At 46.5% G+C, this 23138-nt stretch overlaps 2 protein-coding genes across 2 annotated transcripts in view; both read left to right on the forward strand.

Moving 5' to 3' along the window:
- The first annotated feature begins 165 nt into the window (after positions 1-165).
- On the forward strand, positions 166-1858 carry txndc17 (thioredoxin domain containing 17). The gene is made up of 4 exons (XM_084446726.1): positions 166-415; positions 629-710; positions 928-1003; positions 1252-1858. The coding sequence occupies exons 1-4, from the start codon at positions 271-273 to the stop codon at positions 1318-1320; spliced, it is 372 nt and encodes a 123-aa protein (XP_084302852.1). The 5' UTR covers positions 166-270; the 3' UTR covers positions 1321-1858.
- Positions 1859-2598: 740 nt separating this feature from the next.
- Positions 2599-23138, forward strand: part of nxn (nucleoredoxin) — a gene marked incomplete at both ends in the record, with an annotated part of 47110 nt that continues 26570 nt past the window's right edge. Inside the window, one exon of the mRNA XM_084440319.1 lies at positions 2599-2907. Coding sequence (XP_084296445.1) covers positions 2599-2907 — 309 coding nt within the window. The remainder of the gene's footprint in view (positions 2908-23138) is intronic.

Below are 23138 nucleotides of genomic sequence, written 5' to 3' on the forward strand. Positions count from 1 at the left end.
CTAGTATGTATAAAAACTGGCAATAAAACTGTTTCTGATTCTGAATCATGGATGTATTAATAGAGTTCTGAATGCGTGTACTGCCACTTTAAGAATATTTGCATAGACAGGAAGCACTGCATGCTGACGCGTGTTCTCGTGAGCAGGCTACTTTAGAAGAGATCATAGTGCAAGGGTCTGTTAGTCTGATAATATTGACTTATTCTGTGCATTATCTAATATTTCAGCAACAGACCTGTGATATTTGATTGTTGTGCTATTGATCAAATCATGGCTCACTATGAGGAAGTGAAAGTACATGGTTATGATGAATTTTGCAAAGCAGTGTCGGAGAGGAAAGGAAAGGATATTTTTGTATATTTTTCTGGAAATAAAGACGATCAAGGAATGAGCTGGTGCCCGGACTGTGTAAAAGGTAAGCTATGTGATGCCAGTTGCAAGTATCATTATGTGAACCTGTGAACTAGCTGTTCACTAGTCACCGTCATTGGTCCACTTTACCCGTTCACTTCAGGTTAGCCCCATTAACTCATGTGAATCTGACCCACTGCAGTATGATTCTGGCTACTCGCTTATTCTTATCTCATTCCCTTTCCTCTCCTCTTGCCACCCCCCTCTTGTCCCCCAGCGGAGCCAGTTGTTCGAGGAGAGATGTCTCACCTTCCCGAGGGCTCTGTTTTCATCTACTGCCAGGTTGGAGAGAGGCCCTAGTAAGTCATCAGTTCCACATTTGAACATTCAATCCACCCTTTATCAAACAAGACAACCATCTTTTGGATAATAAATAGCTGAACTCTTCAGTGATAACATTACACTTGGGACGATCGAATCAGTTACTGTTTTGTTTGAGCCTCTGACTGTTTTGTTTTAAGCCTCTGACTGTTGCATGTATTCATTTCTGGTGGCTATTTCATCATCTTTCCTCAGTTGGAAGGATTCCAATAATGAGTTTAAGAAGACGCTGAAGCTTAGTGGGGTTCCCACTCTGCTCCGTTATGGAACGGTGAGAATAAGTGCATGTGTTTTTCAGACCAACAGGACATTTGGAAAATACTTTCAATACTTTCTGTTATACTGTACATTATGAAGAAAATGGTTTTGTCTGTAAAGTTTTAGCTAGGCCTAATTGTTATAACCAATGATCTGAAAAGCAAGTCATTTTTACTTTGACATGCTGTGGAATTGAAACACTTGGAAAATCACACTGGTAAAATGTTAAAACCTGAATGTGAATCATTTCTGTGTTTTCAGCCCCAGAGGCTAGTGGAGGAGGAGTGCTTCAAGGCAGACCTGGTTAGGATGATGTTCACAGAAGATTAGAGGACCACACTGTTTTTGCTGTTATTATCCATTTGCTGCCTGTAGCCTACGTGCTGAGGTGTTCCTTTTTCACTAAACAATTTACATGTTCAGTCAAAATCAACATGGTCTGTAAATCCCATTCAGTATACTCTTACTCTTCTTCTGGCTGCAAGACATAATGTCAATCAGTGAATGTTTATTCACACATTCGAATTGTAACCTGATGCCTTATAAGAATGGTTGACTATCTGTTTGAAGGAGGATTAAGGAAATATGAAGCAGAGTAATGGTAATATTGCCCCAAAATATTAGACGTCTCTCTTCCTTTTTAGAATATAATGGAATGTTGAGGAAGAGAGAATAATTGTATCTAGTGAAATTCATTTCATGATTAGTTTAATGTATTGGAGTGATATAGAATGAGGATACCAACATAAAACATGTGCTTTCCCATCATACTGTGATTATAATTGTGTAGGACATAATAACAATTTCATGTTGGTTAGATAAATAAAATCAAATGAATTATTATTAGACTATCTATCTATTATTATTATTACTGTTGTCGTTGTTATTATTATAATATTTTATCTCTAATAGAGAAGGCACTCACTACATGTCTTTCGCTAAATAGGCCACTAGGTGGCACCCCTAGTTTACTATTTGAAAAAAGGTACGGTCTGAATTACTTAAAATTGATGTCACCTGTTTGTTTAGAGAAATATAGTAATTGATCGATTTTTGGCCGGCAGATTCCAACGACAATCGTGGTGCATGGATAATCTTAACAAATAAAACTGCACAAAGATGGATGAAAAAAGAGTAGATCTGATCAGAGAGCCTATAAAGCGTCATTGTGTAGAAGCGATGGTGGAAAATACCGTTTTGAATCCATAATTCAAAAACCACAAAAGTTCTTCTGTAGTCATGTCATATGTTGCCTATGGGGTTCTGTGTCCATATTTCATAGGTTTTAATAACATTTATTGAGAAGCAATATCGTCTAGATGTCATGAAATACTTGTCTGCTTTGCCGGAGGGGAGCGCAACCGCTGTTGCTGAGGAATATAACTGGAGCGCATTCCTGCACACCTCACTGGAGGGACTGAGCAGCGGTAAAGCGGTAGGGTAGGCTGTCTGTCGTGCACACGTTTGACCGTAAGACACGGATTTATCGCTGGAGGACGAGGACGTCTTGGTTGTCACTAAGCCTTTTAGTTTTTATGTCCTTTAAATCTCGGTTAGATAACGGAATTACAATTACGAGGGTCTGTTTCAAGGACTCGAGCAGCTGCGATGTCGGAGTTTCTGGTGAATCTACTCGGGGAGAGGCTGGTGAACAGCGAGAAAGCCGAGGTAGATGTGCAAGGCTTGGGCAGCAAGCTGTCCCTGGTCGGGCTGTACTTTGGCTGCAGCCTGAACGGCCCTTGCAAGCAGTTCAACGCCAGTCTGTGTGAGTTTTACAGCAAGTTCAAAAAATCATCTGAGCACAAAGACAAATTGGAAATCGTCTTCATCTCATCTGACCAGGACCAGAAACATTGGCAAGACTTTTTACAGGAGATGCAATGGCCAGCATTGCCTTTCAAAGACAGGCACAAAAAGGTAAGGAATTAATTATGAAAATCGGATCCATTCCCCCCCAAAATGAAACCCAGATGGCATTATTTTTGACTGACCAATGGTCCTCAAAGATCTCGCCTGTAACTATAGGCTACTGTAGCTTATGGCCTACATTTGGAATGCACAGGTGTTGCCTATACTGTTGATTATTTGGGTCATTGTCACATGTCTACTCTGCAATTATAGTTGAAACTCTGAAATTATAGTTGAAACAGGGTGTTAAATAAACAAATGATGTATAGGATAACCTCAACAGCACGCCCCTTTTCAGTAAATAAACAATGCTGTCTTTTAAATAGGCTGTGCGGATTAGGTCTAAATGTTTTTGGAATTAAGAGTATTCCTACCTGTAGATGTTTTTGTAGACAAATTCGACGAGTAAGAATATCTAGTGTCTCTCGAGCTACCCCCCCCCTTCACACACACACACACACACACACACGTACACACACACAGGGGTTAGTGAATAGAAATAAAAATATCTTTATTTGAAAAAAACTTGACTACTTTGAGCTATTTATCAAATAAAATCGGAATTAGAAAAATTATATCCTTATCTGTACACTTAAATTAAAGAACAAATCATTTGTCAAGCCCAGCAATTATTTAATTTCCTTAGAAAATTGGACAGATGATTTTAGACATAGTCCAATAGGGTATTTTTCATTGTAGTGCTATTTTGATAGACCTATGTGTATGCAGGTAAAATGGTTTAAACTGACACAACTTGTATAGGCTATGTAGCCTAATATACATAGGCACCTATTTTTATCGCCTAATCTATAGTCGAAATATGAAGTGTAATTTGTATGTGCTTTATATGTTTAGTCATAACAGAGGTCCTTAAATGTAATGCATCATATTGTGGTTGTGAGAAAAATGAACCAACATATAAATTATTTAGCCTACTTATTATTCTATTTATGTAGTATTAATTTATCTCCATTATTCACTTACTATTCTATATTTTGCATTAATGAAAGGTGTTACATTGTTGGTATTTTCTCAGTTGGAGTCATAGCCTATAGGCCTAAACATGATTTTATGATAATAATATAATCAAATGGGCATACAAGTAGCCAATAATCCTGATGAAATTAACAGATTTATCACTTCAGTAGTCTTCATTCTTCACCCCATGAAATGAATCTCCCCATTAATTATTTTCTTGAATGTGCATGTGTGTGCATTCTGAATTGGTTATGTTCTCCAACAATTCATCTAACTATTGGAGTCTCAATACCAAATGAACTACACTATGAGTACAATATCAAGTGGGAAATATAGAATAACATTTGTGCAAGATGTTCTGTGGCATGATCAGGGCTGTACTGTGTGGCCAATTTGTTGTATTGTTGTTTTTGTATTGTTTTGGCCATTTGGTGGATATAATGAGTGATTTATAGATGAGGGATACAGTATGTGTTCATTGTGGCTGTAAGGCATCACCTGCAGGAACTAGGAACCTTGGTCCTCTGACCACCAGCTCTCCTGCTGTACGTGCAGCACCACGCCTGTCATGCAGACACGTTATGATCCTTAATAACAAATTACCATTAATCCCTCAGGCGCTGCCATGGCCATTTATTTGGCAATGCGTCTCCACGTGCAGCTGCACATTATGTTAAGGCTATTATAGGAAGAGTATGTGTGTGAGGGAGTGAAGCCTATGAGTTGTGTACACTGCAGTTATATTCATGAATGGTTGAGAGGTCGAGGGAGTGAGGAGAGATGGTGGAAGAATATGATTTTCTGAACAGGTCTGGGCTGCGCCATCTTTAGTGCTCTTCCCCTGCTGGTACCCTGGCAGTGCAGGCTACATGTAGGTCTATCTAGGGCATTAACATTTCACCCCATTGAAAGGCCACAGTGTCTTAATTCTGCAGTGAAAGCAGATCACAATTTAAGGCCGTATCACATTCTGTTTTTATAGCTCTAAAATAATGGTGGTAGAAGATGGTGCTTTGGTCGGCTTTCAGCTGGACTGCGACCATTTCCTTAACTCTAAGGATTTTGGGTTGAATTTCTTTTTTTAAGCCCTGTTTGGAAATCCTTTCTTCTCTCCAGTATACCTCCTGCTTTCCATTGGTAGTGGAATGGATTTAGTGGCTGTTTTTTTCAGTCAAGTACTGTATTTTGTATGATATACGATGTAGTCTAATGTTTTAGTAGTGGGCAAAAATAGCACATCAATAATTTGCCTGTAAATGTCATTTATTTTTGAGACATCCAAAACATATGGCACACAAGGCGTTTCTAAATCCTGACCTCTCCAGCCTACCTTTTCTGATAGTCATGAAATATAGGCTATATTGTATCTGAATTTACTATGAACTCTTGGTGAATTTCCTCATGCTGTCTTTTCCTGCAGAACTCTGGCCATGAGTTTAATAGGTACAGCATGATTTAGATTGAATCAAGGCCCTTCTAAAGTCTTGCAGATTGTCAGTGATGGTTTCTGGTTGACTTCATTATGCAGTCCAGGCGTGAAGGGGGGGGTGACTGAGGGAGGGGGGCTGTCTCAGGCTAGTCTGGGCGGAGCGTAGACGGCCACATTGCAGCATTGTTATGTTCCATACACTGGCGCAGAAATATCTGCTGCATCAACATGGCTATTGTTCACATTCTACTATTAACTACCTCTTGGCCAACTGGGCAGTATACTGTAGGTAAGAAAGAGTAAGAGTTCAATTTAACATGCAACTATCACGCTGAAAAGGGCTTCATCTAACCTCTGACCTGCTCTCGTTTTTAAACCGCAGCGATAATTTATGTTCCAACGAACAGTTGCAGTAAGGTCACAATACCATACCCATGGGACATTTCCAAAGGCAAAGTCATGTTTAGTGTTTACTTAAGGTCTTGTGTGGCCTATAAACATCCTCCTTTTGAAACAGTGTTTTGACATCTCAGTGTGTGCATGCATATGATGTGTGCATGTGTGTCGATGCTCATATTTTATAGATTGGGCAGCTGTGTATCCCTCTGTGTGGGCTAGGCTTTTTCGGCCTTTGTCCTTCTCATGTGCACCATGTAGAGGAACAGCTCCTGATATGGAGGACATTATTGTGGCATCACTTTTCTGCTTTTTTGTGTCATTAATGTTGTAGCCATTACTCACAGGGTACCCCTTTATATATAGGAAAACATAAAAATTATCGACCCATTCTTTTATGGGGTCTCTTAACGCTCAAGATAGCTTAAATAGTGGCACGCTATATGCTGCAGTCTAAATCAACATGTTTGTGTTCAAGTGTCAGTTATGCTTGGCCCAGCTGCGAGCCTTTCTTTGAAGAAGTGTAAAAATGTGCCATTGCACAACTTGGCGTCGTGGGAGTCTATTCGGCCAGCCGATGAGAGGACGTTGCCCCCAGACCTAGCCTGTGCGCGAGGGGGATCACCAAAGCCCCGGAAGAGTGGCTCTCTGTGTGCCGTAGAGAGCCCTAATTGGTGTGTGATGTTGACCTGGCGGAGAGCTTCGCTCTAGTTGTGGGTCTGTGGGTTTGTAAGTGGCCCACTTCCCCCCCCCGCTTCCAGGTCCGGCTGGGCCCCGGCAGGGCCCAGAGAGAGAGGCCGCTCTGTGAAGCTGCAGCGTGCGCAACTCATCTCCTGGCAGGACCTGCAATTTCTCTCAATCACCTCTTTCAAAGCCTCATCACCCACCTGGCATCCCTCCACCTCCTAATGTACCACCTTCTCCCCTCCCTCCTCCCGTGGCTTGCGTTCTCCTGCCCTGTGCATTCTACTGTGTCACTCCTGTCTGACAATGTTTATCTAATCAGGTTGGGATAAGCTGACACTGACAGGAAACATGAACATTTACACACCACCCACGTGTGTCATCTGTGCAGGGGGTTGATTTTGACAAAGATCGGCTTTATGGGAATTATTTTGTATAGTTTGTCTCGTTTTTTCTGTTTGCTGTTTTGGATTGCCAAAACTGGCTTTGGTCCATGTCATTTTTTTTAAATTTTCAGAGTAACAGAAGGAGTCCAATTTTTTGACCACTGAATTGGTTTCACTGATTTCATTTCAGTCATGCAAGAAAGACATCATTCACATCATCAAAGTCATAAAAGCTGTGGTTCATTGACCATGCTGTTATTATTTTTCAATCCTTGAGTTGGCATTACAGAAAGGTCAGGGATGAAGAGAAGCTCGGGGATAAGAACGCAGCTTTGCAACTCCAAATCCGTGTGTGTGCGTGCGCGCGTGTGTGCGCGCGCGTGCATTCGTGCAAGTGACTGTGTGTGGGGGGACCTTGTAGCAGTGGGTTTCGGCGGGTGGATTTCTTCCTAGTGTTATGGTCCGGGCCAGGTTGTGTGAATAGAGCATCTTAGGATAGCTGATAGCTGGCAATGCCTTACATGGAGTGGTACAAGCAGGAGTGGGAGAGAGGCTCGTAAATCAACAAAAGCCTTTGCCAAGTCTGTGTGAGAGCCCGGCTCTGCCAGCAAGAGTGGAGAGTAAACTCTTGGGCTGAGAGAGAGCGAGAGAGGGATTGTGTATGTGGAGAGGGGGCTCGCCTCCTAATGAGAGAAAGGCCTCCTGTTCAGCCCCCCCAGCTCTGTGCTGCAGCCTGTCCCCGGGCCAGAGCTGATCCCACGCACTGGGACCAGAGCCACAGCTGCCAAGGCCTTCAGAGAGGGGCTAAGGGTGCCTGTCATCAGGGTGTCACTGATCCGATGAAAACCGCTCGTCACATCCCTCCAAACCCACTCCCTCAGCCCGCCCTTTGAATCCTGCAGGAGCGGCTGCCAGGAAGGACCACGCCGCCTTATCTACAGGCGATGACGATGATGCTGCGGTTCCTTATCTGCGAACGCCGCCCGGGGTTGGCGTCCACCTGTTAGGCGCTCTTTCTGCCTTGTTATTTTCTCTTTGAGTGACAGTTTGCACTGATGAGTGGCAAAGTAAGTTAGCTTAAAGTTGCACTATTTGTGCAAAAGCCACAAACATAATTTGTGGAGTATATGCATGTGATTCCTACTGTGAGTGGGTGAGCGAGTGAGTGCGCATTACAGCGCTGATCCTAAACCCTTAGCTGGTCTTGCGTGTGACCCGTTGGTTACCGCTACCTCGATAGCCTCCTGGGGGGTCGAGTGTCTTCGCCCGGCGTGTCTGCTGTGCTATAACGTGGCACCATTGTCCCGCAGCTGCGAGTGCCTGTTACTGACCGCCATGTTTGACAAGGGCTCATGTGTGGAATGTGGGCAAACACCTGCTTTGCGGAGGAGGCAAGGCCAAAGGGCAGGGAAACGGCGTGCTAGAGAAGACTGTGGACCCTCAGCCACGCCAACTGTTACCTCTCACACCAGGCTAGGATTACTGTCCTCTTTCACTGCCTATTGTGTCACCTTTACTGCCAGCACTGTAGTATTGTGTGGCACGACAATCAAGATCTCTTCGGAGGTGAAGTTCGGAGGTTCAAGTTACCAGTCGAGAGTCGGTGAAAACAGTGGCGCTTGTAAACACAAGACCCAAAACCCCTCTCGCTCGCCGCAACCCGATCCTCTTCTGTTTCCGTTATTTGCCTGCAAAGGACAACACACAATGACTGTCAGGGGTGCAACCTTGGTCTGTGGTCCAGGAACCGCCGAACGGATACTCTGGGGTTCGAGCTGCGTCTTTGTGTCCCGTCGTCCCCCAGTCAGACCGCTCCAGGACTTTTGTGTGGTTTTCAAGAAGAACTTTCCACAGGAGAGCGACGTTCACGAGCACCAGCCGTGGCCGCATCTCAACCGCAGTGTCTGCAGTCCGCTGATACTCAAATGAGAACAACTGATCATTCACTAGTTCACGTACATTTTTATCCCAAACCAGGCTAATAAATGCGTAGCCTACTCACAAAGCCTGTACACCCCCCCCCCCCCCCTCCAACGTCCAAATGAGTCGAGATCCATTCAAAAGGAGGCTCTCTGGTTGGATACTAATTCCTGCCTAAATCGACGGCAGGAGAACAGCTTAGCCCCAGTTTGATTTCCATGGACATAAACAGATGGTTGTTACTTCACTGCATCTCCTCAGGCCCTGCTCCTCCTGCCTGTGTCTTCATAGCCTGGCCACCATGTTGTCCGGGCGAGCACGTGGAAGAGACGGTGGGGGACTGCGCTCCCTCCGCTCTGCATTTGCACCCCCCCCCCCCCCCACACGTGTAGAGGACGCTCCATGGAGTGGAATGTTGTGCCTGGACCCTCCCCCAGTCCGACAATCTCTAATTGCCTACCACCACCACCTCTCTCTCTCTCTCTCTCTGTCTCTCTCTCTCTGCCTCTGTCTCTGTGAAGCGTCATTTCCAACATAATAACAGCAGAGCATCCCACCCCAGGTCCCTGGGGAAACCCTCCATCCCAGCTATCTCTCTCTCGGTTTCCTTTTGTGTAGCCTGATGCGGAATGCTCATATGATCACCCAGTCTTCCTCTGGTCAGCCTCTGATCACCCAGTCTTCCTCTGGTCTTCCTCTCGTCTTCCTCTGATTACCCAGTCTTCCTCTCGTCTTCCTCTGATTACCCAGTCTTCCTCTGGTCAGCCTCTGATCACCCAGTCTTCCTCTGGTCAACCTCTGATCACCCAGTCTTCCTCTGGTCAGCCTCTGATCACCCAGTCTTCCTCTGGTCTTCCTCTGGTCAGCCTCTGATCACCCAGTCTTCCTCTGGTCAGCCTCTGATCACCCAGTCTTCCTCTGGTCTTCCTCTCGTCTTCCTCTGGTCAGCCTCTGATTACCCAGTCTTCCTCTGGTCAGCCTCTGATCACCCAGTCTTCCTCTGGTCAACCTCTGATCACCCAGTCTTCCTCTGGTCAGCCTCTGATCACCCAGTCTTCCTCTGGTCTTCCTCTGGTCAGCCTCTGATCACCCAGTCTTCCTCTGGTCAGCCTCTGATCACGAGACGCATATGAAAGGACCATTGGAACGGGGGACTTGCCTGAAATGTATTCAAGTTGGTACACAGAGATGCATGCGTTTTGTTGATGATGGACAGCAAAAAAAACACAAAAAACTATTAAATGTCCACCCGCCCTGCCTAGCATATTCGCCCCCGGGCTAGACTTGTTTGCATTTCTTTTGGTAATCGCAGTGGTGGTTTTCAATTACCGTTTTAATAGCTGCTGCAGTAGATTTCCCGACACGAAGGCTGTCGTCTCAGATAACCCTTCCCCCTGTCTTTCTGTCTGTCCCTCTCCCTGCTCAGCGCTGGTGGTGATGGCGGATGACGACACGCCAACGGAGTGTGAATCCCCGCCCTGTTGTTTTCATTGAAGCGTAACTGGTCCTGCGGCTCGGGCTCCTGTCTGAAAGGAACCCTGCCGTACACAAACAGGCCTACTGTCTCAGTTTGGAGCCTGGCAGCAGGCTGCCTCGTTGGCGCCAGCCTCGCTGTCTTGTCTACTATTGATGCGATGTGAGTGGTGGTGAGAGGCTTTTTTTTCTTTTTTCTTCAACTGACTGGCGTACAATGCCTGTGGGATAACCCAGATACTCTTGCTGCTAACGCTGCAGTGTATACGATGCTGGCATCTGCACTCTTAACAGTCATTGATTATATGTCGACAGTTGGTCCCATCGTCCCTCTTTGATTGTAACGTTGGTGTTCCGGGAGTGCGGTGGGCTGGGCTGTAAGCTGGAGGCCTGGTGGAGAAGTTCGGTCACTCCCTCGGGCTAATGGTGTGTGTGGGAGAGCGGGAGCCAGGGAGACTGCGCTGCCCGGCTCCTCTCTCTGGGACTTCTGAAACTGTATGACAGAAAGAGGACAGAGCCGCATCTCTCATACACCTCCCCTTGAGAGGGGAAGGGAGAGAGAGACCAGCTGAAAGAGAGCGAGAGAGAGTGTGTGAGAGAGATGGAGAGACTAAAGACAAGGAGAAAGAGTGTATGGTGACAGGGAGGGAGAGAACGGAGGGAGGGAGAGAACGAGTTAAAGATTCCAAGAGCCTCCAGGAGGCTGAGCAAGATTCATGATCTACCATATCTGGCCTTAGATGTCCTTAAATATATCACCGTCAATAATTTACCATGTGTTATACTAGCAACTATCACCCTCTCTCTGATGATTAACCATTTTTCTCCTTCTCACCTAGACCCTCCCTGATATACTTTGTCTTGATAGATTGAGGGCCTGACAAGTTCCCCCTGATTTCATGGCGAACCACAGGGAAAGATGTGAACAGTCATGTTAACCCTGAAATATGCTTTGTCTCTCTCCTTGTGACGGTTCAAAGAAGTCCAACACATCTCCCCTGGGAGGGCAGCGGGGTTGAGCTCAGGCCAAGCCACCTAATCACCTTCATCTCGGGAAACTCGCCACCAATTAGCACCTCTGAGTCCCCAGCCCCCCCCGCTCCTGGTTCAGATCTGCCCCTGGTTTCCGTTGAGTTCACACTACATAGGATTTTTGACGTCCCCTGACCTGCGACAGGGGTTAGATTAGCTGGTGCTCCTTATGGCAACACGGTTTTATCCAGGCTTCCTCTGAGACAGATGTGAGGTTTAGGGAGGGCTAATCTCCGCCAACTGGCTAATGAGGAAAAGGAGTAGGGGATGTCTCTCTAATGGCGTCGGATGGCAACGTAGCGTGCTCCCTTAAAGGAATCTTTTCCATAATATCGAATCAGCTCTTTTAGCCGGTCCCCGTGTCAGAATGCCAGGAGTTTTCTTTTAAAGCCTTAAATTTAACTGATTCGTCGGCAACTGTGTGCGCAGGTCACATTACTAACCGCGGCAGAGAGGGAGGCTGAATCCGACTGTCAAGGCATCTCCAAAGGTGCTTTGTGATTGCGCTTAACAACCCACTGGCGAGACTCGAGAATTTCCGCGGGGCTTACTTTATGTGCTGCTGTTTGGATAGGGGGCGGTTGAATTGAGTGACAGCAGTGACTGATAAGAACTGCAGGGAGTTTGAGAGATTTATGTCAGCGTGATGCCCTGCAGTTTGCTCGGCCCTCCCACTCTCTCCAGAGGGTTGTCAGAAAGCAATCAAATCCTGCGCCGGTTCCCATCAGCCCCTGCTGCCTCTGGAGATCGCTTACGAATTCAGATGCTTACTATTGGATTTGCATAGCGCTCTGTCTACCGATTTCTTGATTAGCAATCCAAACAACCAGTCTTCTCTGCTGCCACGTTCACTCCATTCACTCTGTGCCCTCGTCTATTTATTTATATACTGTCATCTCAACAGAAATAAGCCTTCCACATAATTGCATATAATATTTACTTGGCTAAATAGATATGGTAATCTGTTTGGTTGGTATCTCCCTTGGCAGGGAAATACCATCCATCCCATCTGCGTTCTATTGACCTCATTATGAATTCAGTCGTGCTGTCAGTGTGTCATATGATCCCTTGGACACAACACACTCCTGAGCTGTTATTCGAGGCCCCTGGTTGGCAGGCTGGGTCTGTAAAAATGTCCCCTGCGTAGTGCATACATGAACTGTGTCATTATAGTATCAAATACACCCACATTAGTAAGCTATTATATGACCCTTTCCTTTTTTTTGTGAGATCTAGAGTTGCGATTGGAGAGCTAGAGAGAGCTATCCAGATTAAACAGATTTTACTAGCTTTTTTTCTTTGTTCTTTTCCACACACATGCCCATCCTCTTAGGGCAGCAGATGAAAACAGAGTGCTGTTCAGAAATATGGAGAATGGTTGACTTAGGCTTTTTTGTTCTCTGCAGCTGCAAGCTTTTTACAGGCCAAGAATTTCCGCTGACTGCATTGTTGAGAAATGGCATGGAATCTGCAGAATGTACAGGCAGGCCAGAGGACTGACAGGGTCCCATATGGAAGAATCAGTAATGGTTTGACACTAGGCAGGGAGAGAGAGAAGAGTCCCGCTGAAAAGAGACATTACCAAGGCCATTATGTCCTGTTGTAAAATCAATTATTGTTCGTCTCAGTCACTCAATGAAAAGCCACAACATGCATTCCACATACATCCAGGCCGGTAGTTAATAGGGCATATGTTCCAGTTCCATCTGTAAGTCTAGAACCTAGAAAGGACTCAACGGAAACCAGCCATTGAGACGGCCATTGAGGTGGTGGATGTGGGTCTGGACCCAGCCCCATGCTGTGCCCATGCTGGGGGTTAGCTACGTCTCTGTGTTGGGGGCTAATCGCTGTTTTGATTAGCCTTTTTTCTCAGCATCTGTTTGGACTCGGGGAGCCAATCCCACGACCGTGTAGAATGAAAGGTTTTATCGTCTTAAGCTGGTTATAAGAAGCACGAGAGGTCTCATCTCTCTCGCTGAAGAGAGAGAGCAGCCCTCGGACACAAGTGTCCAAGCAATTAGGGACGCGGAGACCTCAAAGAGAGATTACTGGCACACACAGAGAGAGAGAGAGAGCTGTGGCTCAGCCAGCACGCCACTTTCTTCTCCTCCACATTGTTAAGGCAGGCTCAACATTAAGCTGTGTAATGATTGGCTGTGTTCTCAGCAGGCAGTGGAGGCAGACATAACCTGACTCTCCAGGGGGTTCCTGTGACTCTGCAGGGGGTCCTGGGACTCTCCATGGGGGTCCTGGGACTCTGCAGAAGGTCCGTCGGTGGTGTGGAGATAACCTGACTCTCCAGACTCTCCAGGGGGTTCCTTCCTGTGTGGTGGGGAGGGTTAACGCAGGCTAGAGGAAATGAGCCATTTTTGACTCACAAGCTCGCTGAACAAATTTGTCATGGAAGGAATGCCTTTTATTTTAGTTTAGCTGCTGTAATGCACTGACTAATATCTTGAGAGAGTAATAAATAAAACTCTCCCTATTTTTGGACATTGTAAAAAGGAGAGATTTTAAGGACTAAAGTTGACCCAGAGCAGCACCAGTGATCCTTATTCCTTCCTCGTTTGCTTTTTGTTTTGAGTAAAAGGGAAGTCATGACGGAGGTGATTTCCAGTCTGGCGAAGTGTTAAGTTCACTCGGGAGAGTCGAGGAGGAGGAGGAGGAGGTGTTATGAAAATGAACACAGACAGAGGAATTATTATTCAGTACCATGGCTCCCCGCCATGTCACTCCCCACCTGCTCATTTGACAGCTCCGTTGGCTGAGGAGCCCAGCAGGTGTGCTGCCTCCCCGCCACGGGCTCCGAGGCAGCCGGCATGGCCCTCGCGACCCCTCACCACTGAGCCTCTTTTCTCGCGGGTTGAATTTTCATCCACAGTTGTCATTTTGGCACGACTTTCCATCATCCAGGCGATGCCATCGTGTTTGTGCGCGTCGTGTTCACGTTCACCCACATAGAGCGGACCTGCTGATTGGAGGCAGAATAAAAGAGAACAGTGTTGAGGACAGGAATTTCATGTTTCATGTCAGAAATGTGTTTCTGCCAAGTCCCCCACCCCCGCATACATACACACCTTTCTGCCCTTGGTTCATATAATTATGGAGAACTGGAGGTATGCAAGCAATGCCTTAAAGTGAGACCGAACGGGGAGTGTGACGTTGGGAATGATGGTTGAAAGCTGGAACGTGCCAAAAAGTGATCTCAACCCACCTGTAGAACAGCCTCGTTCTCTTCTATCCCTCTTTTGTCTCTGCGGGCTGAGGCCGGCCTCTGGAGGAGGAAAGGCGTCTTCACTTCAACACCAGGTGTTCACCGACCCTGCAGCCTGAGGGGTCTGCAGAGAGACAGACCCCTTGTTAAGAGCAACAATGAGGAGAAACGGTCTTTAGGGCCTGTGCCAGGCGATACTGTACGGCTGTCAAACCATTCCCATAAACGATAAATCCTTGTCTATGTGCTAGATCTTCACCCCACTTGATCCTCTAAGAGGCTTAAAGGGAGAGGGATCCTCTTACTTTGTTGTGATGATAGAAAGAGACAGAGGTTTGAGTGTGTCTGGGTAGGGATCTCCCAATAGGGAGGGAGCACATTATGAGTAATTACTCCCTCTAATTACTGGTATGTACCGCAGCGTTAGAGGAGAACTACAGAGAGTCCAAACCACACATCCCGTCATCATCACTCCAGAGATCCAAAGACCCATTAGTGGTGTTTTGACTGTTGAGGAAACATTGTGAACCTCTTCTGAAATTGTTTTAGTTTTGTAGATCAACACATGGAAATCAAATCATCCACCTCTATCCGTGTGTCGGTGTCTTAAGAAGTCAACCATGTCCAAAACAACAAGGATAATTGGGCTTCAGGTGAGGACGGCTCATCAGGAGCCACAAGCCTGGTTCCAAACCACCTCTCCTATACATTTGCCTATTTTGATACTGGCATGCTCGTGATGATAAGTACTGTAAGTGGTGAGTAAGAGTGTTCTGGACTCCTCTCCGGAGGCTTGCTGGCCTCCCCCAGCCTGCTTCTCCATTGCTTTATGGCTTTTTTTTTCTTTTGCAGCAGAAGGCATGGCCAAGCTAAATATCTGGCCTGGCCTCAAAGCTTGGAATATTTCAAGCAGAAAGGAGCGGAGAGGAAAGCAAAGCAGTTTATACAAGTTCAGGGATGGAGATAACAGATTACATGTCTTCTGTGGCCAGTTAGTTGCCAGTTATGCGGTGCTGTTTAGGTCTACCACACACTGCACTGGAATATAAAGTAAATAAACAGTATACCAGGGGTTAGTGTGCAAATATTTTAAACTGCTTTAGGTCTCTTTTTTTGTGAAGCAGCTTTGCTGAGCGGTGGAATATTTGAATAATGGCACATAGTTATGGAGAGCATCCATGTTTTTATGCATTTGACGAAATGGTGGAAATAGAATTCTATAATTTTAAATATTGCATGTCCTGGGCCCTGAACAGACAAGGTAGACATGCATAATACCCACACTTCATCCTGCAAGTGTGACCTACAGTACGGAAGCTCATATTCATATCAGAGGTGGTAAAGTACTGTGCTGTAGGCTGTCAGCTCTCCCGCTGTGGGTGTTCCCCATCTCTCTTCTTCTCCCTTTCCTCCTTTTTGATATGAAAATGTTTTCGTTGATTTCTCCTTCGTGGCTCCAGTGTGTGTGAACAGCCCCCTGGGAAATCAAAATCAGAGGAGGGAGTCTGATGCAACCCGGCGTCTTCCCTCCCTTCTTTCATTACAGGCAGACTGAGGAGGAGTGGGTGGGAGTTTAAACGGAGCACTCCCAAAGATCTTCTCTTCCAACTTTGATCTTTTAAATTACAGTCTTTACATAACATGCCACAGAAATTCCTCTGATTACCTTGCTTTCGATTTCCTGTGCAATCCTGACGAAGGGAAACGGGTCTCTATCATGCATCTATTTGATGTGACTGTGCCATGTGACTATGTAGCGGACATGTTGTTAATGGTCTCCCCTTCCCAGTCAGTCCTGTAGATGCCACATTCAAATAAGTAGATGGGGTCTGGCTTTGGGGTCTGGTTTTGGGGTTTACACTTAGTGGTGGATCTGGGGTTAGGGGCTAAGGTTATTATGGCTTGTGTTGGCATTGTGTTAACACTGGAATTGAGAGACAGGCCTCCTCGACAGTAACAAGAGCTAGGCTTCCACCAGGAGCCAGTGTCTACTGTACTGGCTTTGCCCTTGGTGAAGTGTGGACAGCTGTAGTAGGATGCCAGCATGAGGGCTGGAATAATTGCTGCAGTATGTGAGCTTACTCAACTACAGCATAACCACTGCAGCTGTTTCCTTTGGTGTTAAGAGAATTTCACAAGACATGTATGTCTAAGTATTTCTTGCTTAGAGAGCACATTCAGGTCAGACTATTCTAGGGCCTGACGCACCGTGCTGACTGACATGGGGGAGGGGGGGGGGGGGGGGGGGCTGTGAGAGGGGAAGCACACTAAGTGCAGACAAGAGCCGCTTAAAGATTTATCATCTGTGTGAGGTGTGGGACACCCATGCAAACACACACATGGTACACACACACACACACACACACACACACACATACACAATGTTTCTCTTTGATTGACTCCACCCCCACAGCAGTGTCCCTTTCCCTCCAACACAAAGAACCAGGAAGAGCAGATTGGGTCTGATTTCCTCTCCCTTCTGCCACCTCTCTCTCACTCACACTCACTCACTCACTCACTCACTCACTCACTCACTCACTCACTCACTCACTCACTCACTCACTCACTCACTCACTCACACTCTCTCTCTTTCTCTCTGTCTCTCTCTTTCTCTCTCTCTCTCTCTCTCTCCCGCTCTTTCTCCATCTCTCTCTCTCACTCTCTCTCTCTCTCTCTCTCTCTTTCTCACTCTTTTGAGGATTTTGCCCTCTTATGTTTTGTGTTATTTGTCCTATGAGTTTGGGGTTCTACATTTGCATCCAATAAGCAACCCACTCATCTGTTTGCATTGTGCTCATGCATTGTTCCACACACAATGCACCGTGACAAAATAATTGAGTGCCTTTTCCATGCAAAGTTGTGGTATAATTACGATAACAACATGTATTTATTGTCCATGGCCCCAGCTCAAGGTTTTTGGGGTAATTACATTTACAGGCTCTCAGCAGCCTCTCTCCCTCTCAGCCCTCTCCCAAATCATCTGTGACTGCTCAGGCCAGCCTTCCACAGGATAAAACACTCCATCAGCCAATTGGTTTGGACACAACTATGCAAAACAGACAATTCTCAAACGTTTTTTTCCAGTCAAAATTTCTATTTTTGTCATTTTTGTAGAGTGTGTGCATTGGTCTTCATCGATTCAATTGTAAAGTGAAAGGTTATGGAGCCAATCAGACCCACACACTCCTCTAACGGAGGATTGTGGTTCGCTTCCTGTTATTTAGCAGGGCCTGCGTCTCTGGTTTCTAGAGTGTGTGCCACTCTTCCTGCACACTTTCTCAGGCTCTAACAATAGCCCCCTCACTGCCGGCCCCCCATAATCCTCTCTCCAGCCCTCCTCCCTCCACCTCCCTCCCTCCTCCTCCTTTTCCTCCTGCAGTAAGCTTCCTCTCCAGGCACAGCACCCTGCTGTCTTGTCAACATCCACCAATAACTGGCAGCATATAATCATCTGGATTCCATGTTCAGCAAATGGAAAAGTGGCGTGCATGTCAGTATACATAACTGCATAAGCCATGTGTGCAAACACCAAAGAGTTGATTATACTGAGATCTGACTGTCTTCATGGGCTATGTAAACAAACGTGTGATTATAGGTTGAAGGTCTGAATCCCTGCCTGAGGTGCCTTTTGGCGTCTCTAATAGCATACAGGTATGGTATATGGTAAAACGGGGTGTAACTGATGCTGGAGTGGCATGATGCCAGCCCCTTATAGACTGTGCCTTCAACAGGTTGACACAGCTGATCCAGACCAAAGCAACTCCACACCCCGCCAGCTTGTTTTCCCAGGGGCTTCCCCGCGAGGCGCCCCGTCACTACAGCTTCCGCCTCCTGACGCAATGCTCATGTCATGCAGCTGGTATGGCCTGTGAGCAGCTTTGACATCTGCCCCTGGGCTGAGAACAGGATCCCAATGTGTACAGTCCACAGGGACGGGAGCAGCGCTGAGAAGGTGGGAGCAGGATCAACACAGCCATGAACTCCCCGGCCGGAGCCGTTGTCTGCAACTGCTTTCATCTAGGTTTAGTTCCCTCCTCGCATGCTTTTGCTTTCTTTCTCCGTCCTCGGCAACCCGTGATCCGTCGTATCTGACCTATCCTCTGAAGTTATAAAAGTGCAATTTACAGAGTATTGGAGATGGGTTACAAAGTAGAAGAGATGAGGTAGGAAGGTGTGTGTGGGTGTGGGGTGTGGGAGGGTGTGTAGGAGGGCGGGTGAGAGGGTCAAACTCGGCCCCTTGCTGCGGTTGCCTGAGAGGAGAGCCCCTCAGTGCTGAAGCCCTCGTGGGGTTAAGCCTCTCTTTACAACCACAGCCTTTTATGATCCACAGGGGTCTGCTGAGGGCGAGCCCTTTGACAGGTGTCAAGGATTAATCACGCTTTTTTGGAAACAAGCAGATCTCCCCCTTTTTTTTGCTAGCAATTCTTTCGGCTTGATTAAAAGTGTAATTATTCACCCCTTTATCCCATTATGCATTAAATAGCCTTTTTTTTTCTTAAATGGAACAGCGATTGGGGTTGGTAATTGTAGATCAAGGCTAGGGGCAGGGTGTGGGAGTGTAGGGGGGGCGGGCTGGAGCTGGGTGCTGGGGCTGGGTGCTGGGGGGCCCGGGTTGGGGCTGGGTGCTGGGTGTAGAGGGGGGCCTGGGTTGGGGGGGTGGGCCTGGGCTGGGTTTCAGGCAGGCCGGATGGTTGATGTGCTGTTAATGGAGGGAACTAAAATGGTCCTGCTTATGAAGTCAACCCTGCCGGCAGTGAGTCTGGCAGTCTGCCCTGCGCCAACTGTACAAGGGCTGCTCTTCTCGTTACTTTGCTCTCCGAGTGATATGTACTCTCTGTTGTGTCGCAACAAGCATCAGCGTCGTTCACGTTTAGTGAGGGAGAGCTGTGGATTAGGACTGGGAAGGACGGACGCTCCTAAACTCCTAAACATCAAACAAAGCAATTACAGCATGCTGATACACTGGGCTCATGGCTCTTTACAAGGACAGGGAGCCAGCCCTTTTAATTATGCACTATTTATTATTAGCTGGGTTCACACTGGCCCACTGTACAGCCCTTGGTATTTTGGCATTTGGGGATATTGCTGTGCTGAAGAGCAGGTAGGCTGGTGGGTCCACAGTGGGCCTCTCTGATCTGTTCGAGAGCCGATTGCGTCCGGAGAGTGACTAAGTAGGGATAGTGGAGAATGAGCAGAGGAATGAGAGTGCCCTTCTTCAGGACTGCCAGAAGGGTGCCTCGGCAGATCCCACAATGCCCTTAAATGTATGCAAAGCTGTCTCTGAACAGGCCCGGTTAACCATCAATGCTATGCTCTGGAGATTTAGCTCTGTAAAGAATATTACTGTTAATAAAGTCCCCTCTCCCCCTCTGGCTTGATCCCTTTGTGAGCGGAACATCCATTGAATAGCCAGCAGTTGGGTACACTACTATAGATTAGATCCTACCGCAGCAGACATTATCCTGCAGCATTCTGCTTAATACAACCTCAGGACCTGTAGTAGTAGTAGTACATGTAGTAGTAATACTGTACTTGTACCTAATAGTAGTAATTTATTGATCCCCGAGGTGAAATTGTTGCACTGTAACCAACGCGAAAGACACGAAAGTAACAGACTAGAAGACAAGTTGACAATAAATACAAGAGTGCAAATAAACTGAATGTAGGTAGGTTCCTTAGCATGCCTAGATTGTGTGAACAAGAAGTAAAAAGTAAGTGTGCCTGTCCTGTCCAGGGAGCCTTGGCACACTGCGAGTTGACTCAGGGTCATATTGTCCAGCCAGTCAGGATATGCATTGAACAGTCAGATAAGCAGCTGGACCTTCTGAAGTGTTCTGAGCACCGTGGCAACCTTAGTCTGCTACTGAAGGTGGTCCTCTGCCTGACCAGAGCGTCAGGGTGGGAGACATTGTCCATGACGATTAGCAGTTTGGCCAGGATTCAGCTTTCCTCCACCACTCTCACAGAGCTGACTCTGTTGGCGTCCGCTGCCTTGATGCTGCTGCCTTGATGCTGCTGCCTTAGCCAGCACATAACCGCATAGAAGTGACTGTAATTTGATTTAAGTCTCTTTTTGTCTTTTCTGGCATGATACACAATCATAAATCTTTTTGCTGAGAATGTGACTGATGGAGTTTCTGTCTCTTGTGTGATGAGGCATTCTGTCTTTGTAAATACAACGGTCTAATTTGGAAAAGATTGTCTTGGCTGGAGAAAGAAGACTGTGAGAGCCAGAAGATGGAAATCAGGGAGTTTTATTTATGAGGTAATTTTTTTGAATGCATTCATACTTGGGCATCTCTGTTTCTTTGTACAGTGAATGTTAAAATGTTGAGTACATTTTCCCCCCTAGCTGGATGTGCGTGTGTGCACGCGCGCGTGCGAGAGAGAGAGGGAGAGAGAGAGAGAGGGAGAGAGAGAGAGAGAGAGCTCCTCTGAAGCTACAGGCTGTGTGCCGATAGCCGTGGCCTAATGGAATACAGCACTGCAGCAATTAAGTGGGTACTTGGAATTAATCAAATAAACCTTCCAATGACTGGAATAGGCACAGATTTTCCCACGGATAGCATGCATAGATGTGTGGCCGGAGTTACAGAGAGAGCACTCCATGTTCCTGTGTGATCAGGAGATGGGCCTTAGTTATGGGCTGAGCCAGCCTGGTGGATCGGCTCCAGCATCTCCTATCCGATGTCTGAGCCAGACTGAACTTCCCGATAGTTCTCACTTTATCTATCAGCGATTGTGGGGTGTAGGGAAGATCTAAGATGACTACAATATTAAGTTGGATTTGTATCATGCCCAATATAAAACAGGATGTCATTTATATATCCTGGAATGTAGGCACATTGACGCATGACACAACTTCCCCCCTCACCAACGTTAGAAAAATATAACCTTGCTATGTGAGCTGGATAGTACTGTATATTTCAGTGAAACAAGGCAGAGCACAGTGTAGCGTGCACAGTCGACGTCCACAGTGCGAAACATGAGGATATGGTCTCGGAAGCAGCTGTGGAAGAGATACTGACTGTGCTGATAAAGGCCCTGGGCTGAGGTAGAAACTCTCTGAGGAAATTGCTCTCAGGCTTCAGGCTCTCTGCGTTGCTATGAGACCCGGGCTGTGAGGCGGGCGGGGCCAACTGCCTACAGGGCTGTGAGACGGTCAAGTCAGCCCCCGGGCCTCCCAGGAAATTAACTCACTTAATCATCAGGTTGGAGACGAGGCAGTGGGCGGTGAGTTTGTCAGAGGGCTGAAGAAAGATAGAGATGAGACTTGGATTCAGAGAAATATGTAGATCTTGAGAGTATGAGGAGTGCTCGTGTGTTCAGGAGCATTTATCAGTGACTGGAGGTTCTGTAGGCCATTGTGGAGTAAACAGTGGAGGAGAATCAATTCAATAAAACAACGTTGAATTGATAGATTAGAAGCCTTTATTTGGATGTCCCCTTTTGTCCACATCACTGACTGATTCTCTTAGTTGAACAGTAAGGCAATTCAGTGTGACTGTGTGCTCATTAAAATAAATAATAGTGCCATTCAGTAGATTGTTTTGCAAAGGGAATGCTGTTGTTTCAGATAAGCGAGATGTAGCCATGATGGACTGCAATCCCCTGAGTAGTGTCCCACTCAACAGTCCAATCTGGGCTGAACCGGTCTGCGCCAGTCCAATTGCTACTCAGTTGGAGAGACCACCCTGAAAGAATTGGTGGGTTACACAAGGGAACATTGCAACCCTCTGGGGGAAAAAAAGTCGTATAACAAAACTGCTTTTCAGCTTTCTCCCATGGCATTAACAAAAGAACTTAGTAACAAATAGCTGAATTGACATTTTGATACCTAATTGACTCTCATCCCTTGTGACCAAGCTCGCTAATTTATTGAGCAGGAAGAGATTGAAAAGTGTGTGACAGAAGCCCTTTGTTGGGTCTTAGTGTAGCTCCACTGAATACAGACCAACATCATGTTGTGATATCTCGCTGTACCCCCCGGCCCCTCAAAGAGGAAAAAACCCAGAAATTGTGGCATTTTGTTAAGCAACAGCCAAATGTAGCCTGACTCAACTCTGTAACCATTCATAGGGTCTATAGCTATGTTGAACCACTGGCCTCAGGAAATCTCTGGGAGCGTGGGCTGTTTAAAGGAGGATGTTGTGGTGTAAGGGTGATTGAAGTAGCCTTGAATGGCAGGAAATGTTTCAGGGCCATAAAGCAGAGAGTGAGCAGAAGTGACGTAAAGTAGCAGAGACCAGACTGTGCGGTCTGCTTGTGGTCTGGTTTTCTGTCAGAAATTATAAATATTATTTGAGTAAACCCATTGCCCCACCCCCCACAACTATCGCACTATGTGCAGGGAGATAGGGAGATCTTGACCAGTTGCACTGTGTTGTCTAACAAAAGTGAATTGCGCATAAACAGTAAAGGAACAGGAGGAGGCCTTGCAGACTCATTTGACCCTCCAGTAAGACAGAACACTGGCCTGCTGTTTACTTCACAAATCTCTAAGCTCACGTATCCAATGCTATTTGTTTTGCCAGTTTATACTGTTGGGTTCTCCAGCTGGTTCTAAGTGAATCCCAGTGAAGCGGCGCCATGTAAACGAGTTTGCGGCCTCTCAACAGCCTAACATTTGTTGTGAGAACAAAGCTGCAGCAAAATCTCTTTCATACCGGTCTTTTCGTTCTACAGACAGGTATGTAGTACACTCCTGACCTCATTGTTGCTCTCGTCC

The sequence above is a fragment of the Borostomias antarcticus genome, assembly GCF_949987555.1.
Source record: "Borostomias antarcticus genome assembly, chromosome: 1".
NCBI classification, from domain to species: domain Eukaryota; kingdom Metazoa; phylum Chordata; class Actinopteri; order Stomiiformes; family Stomiidae; genus Borostomias; species Borostomias antarcticus.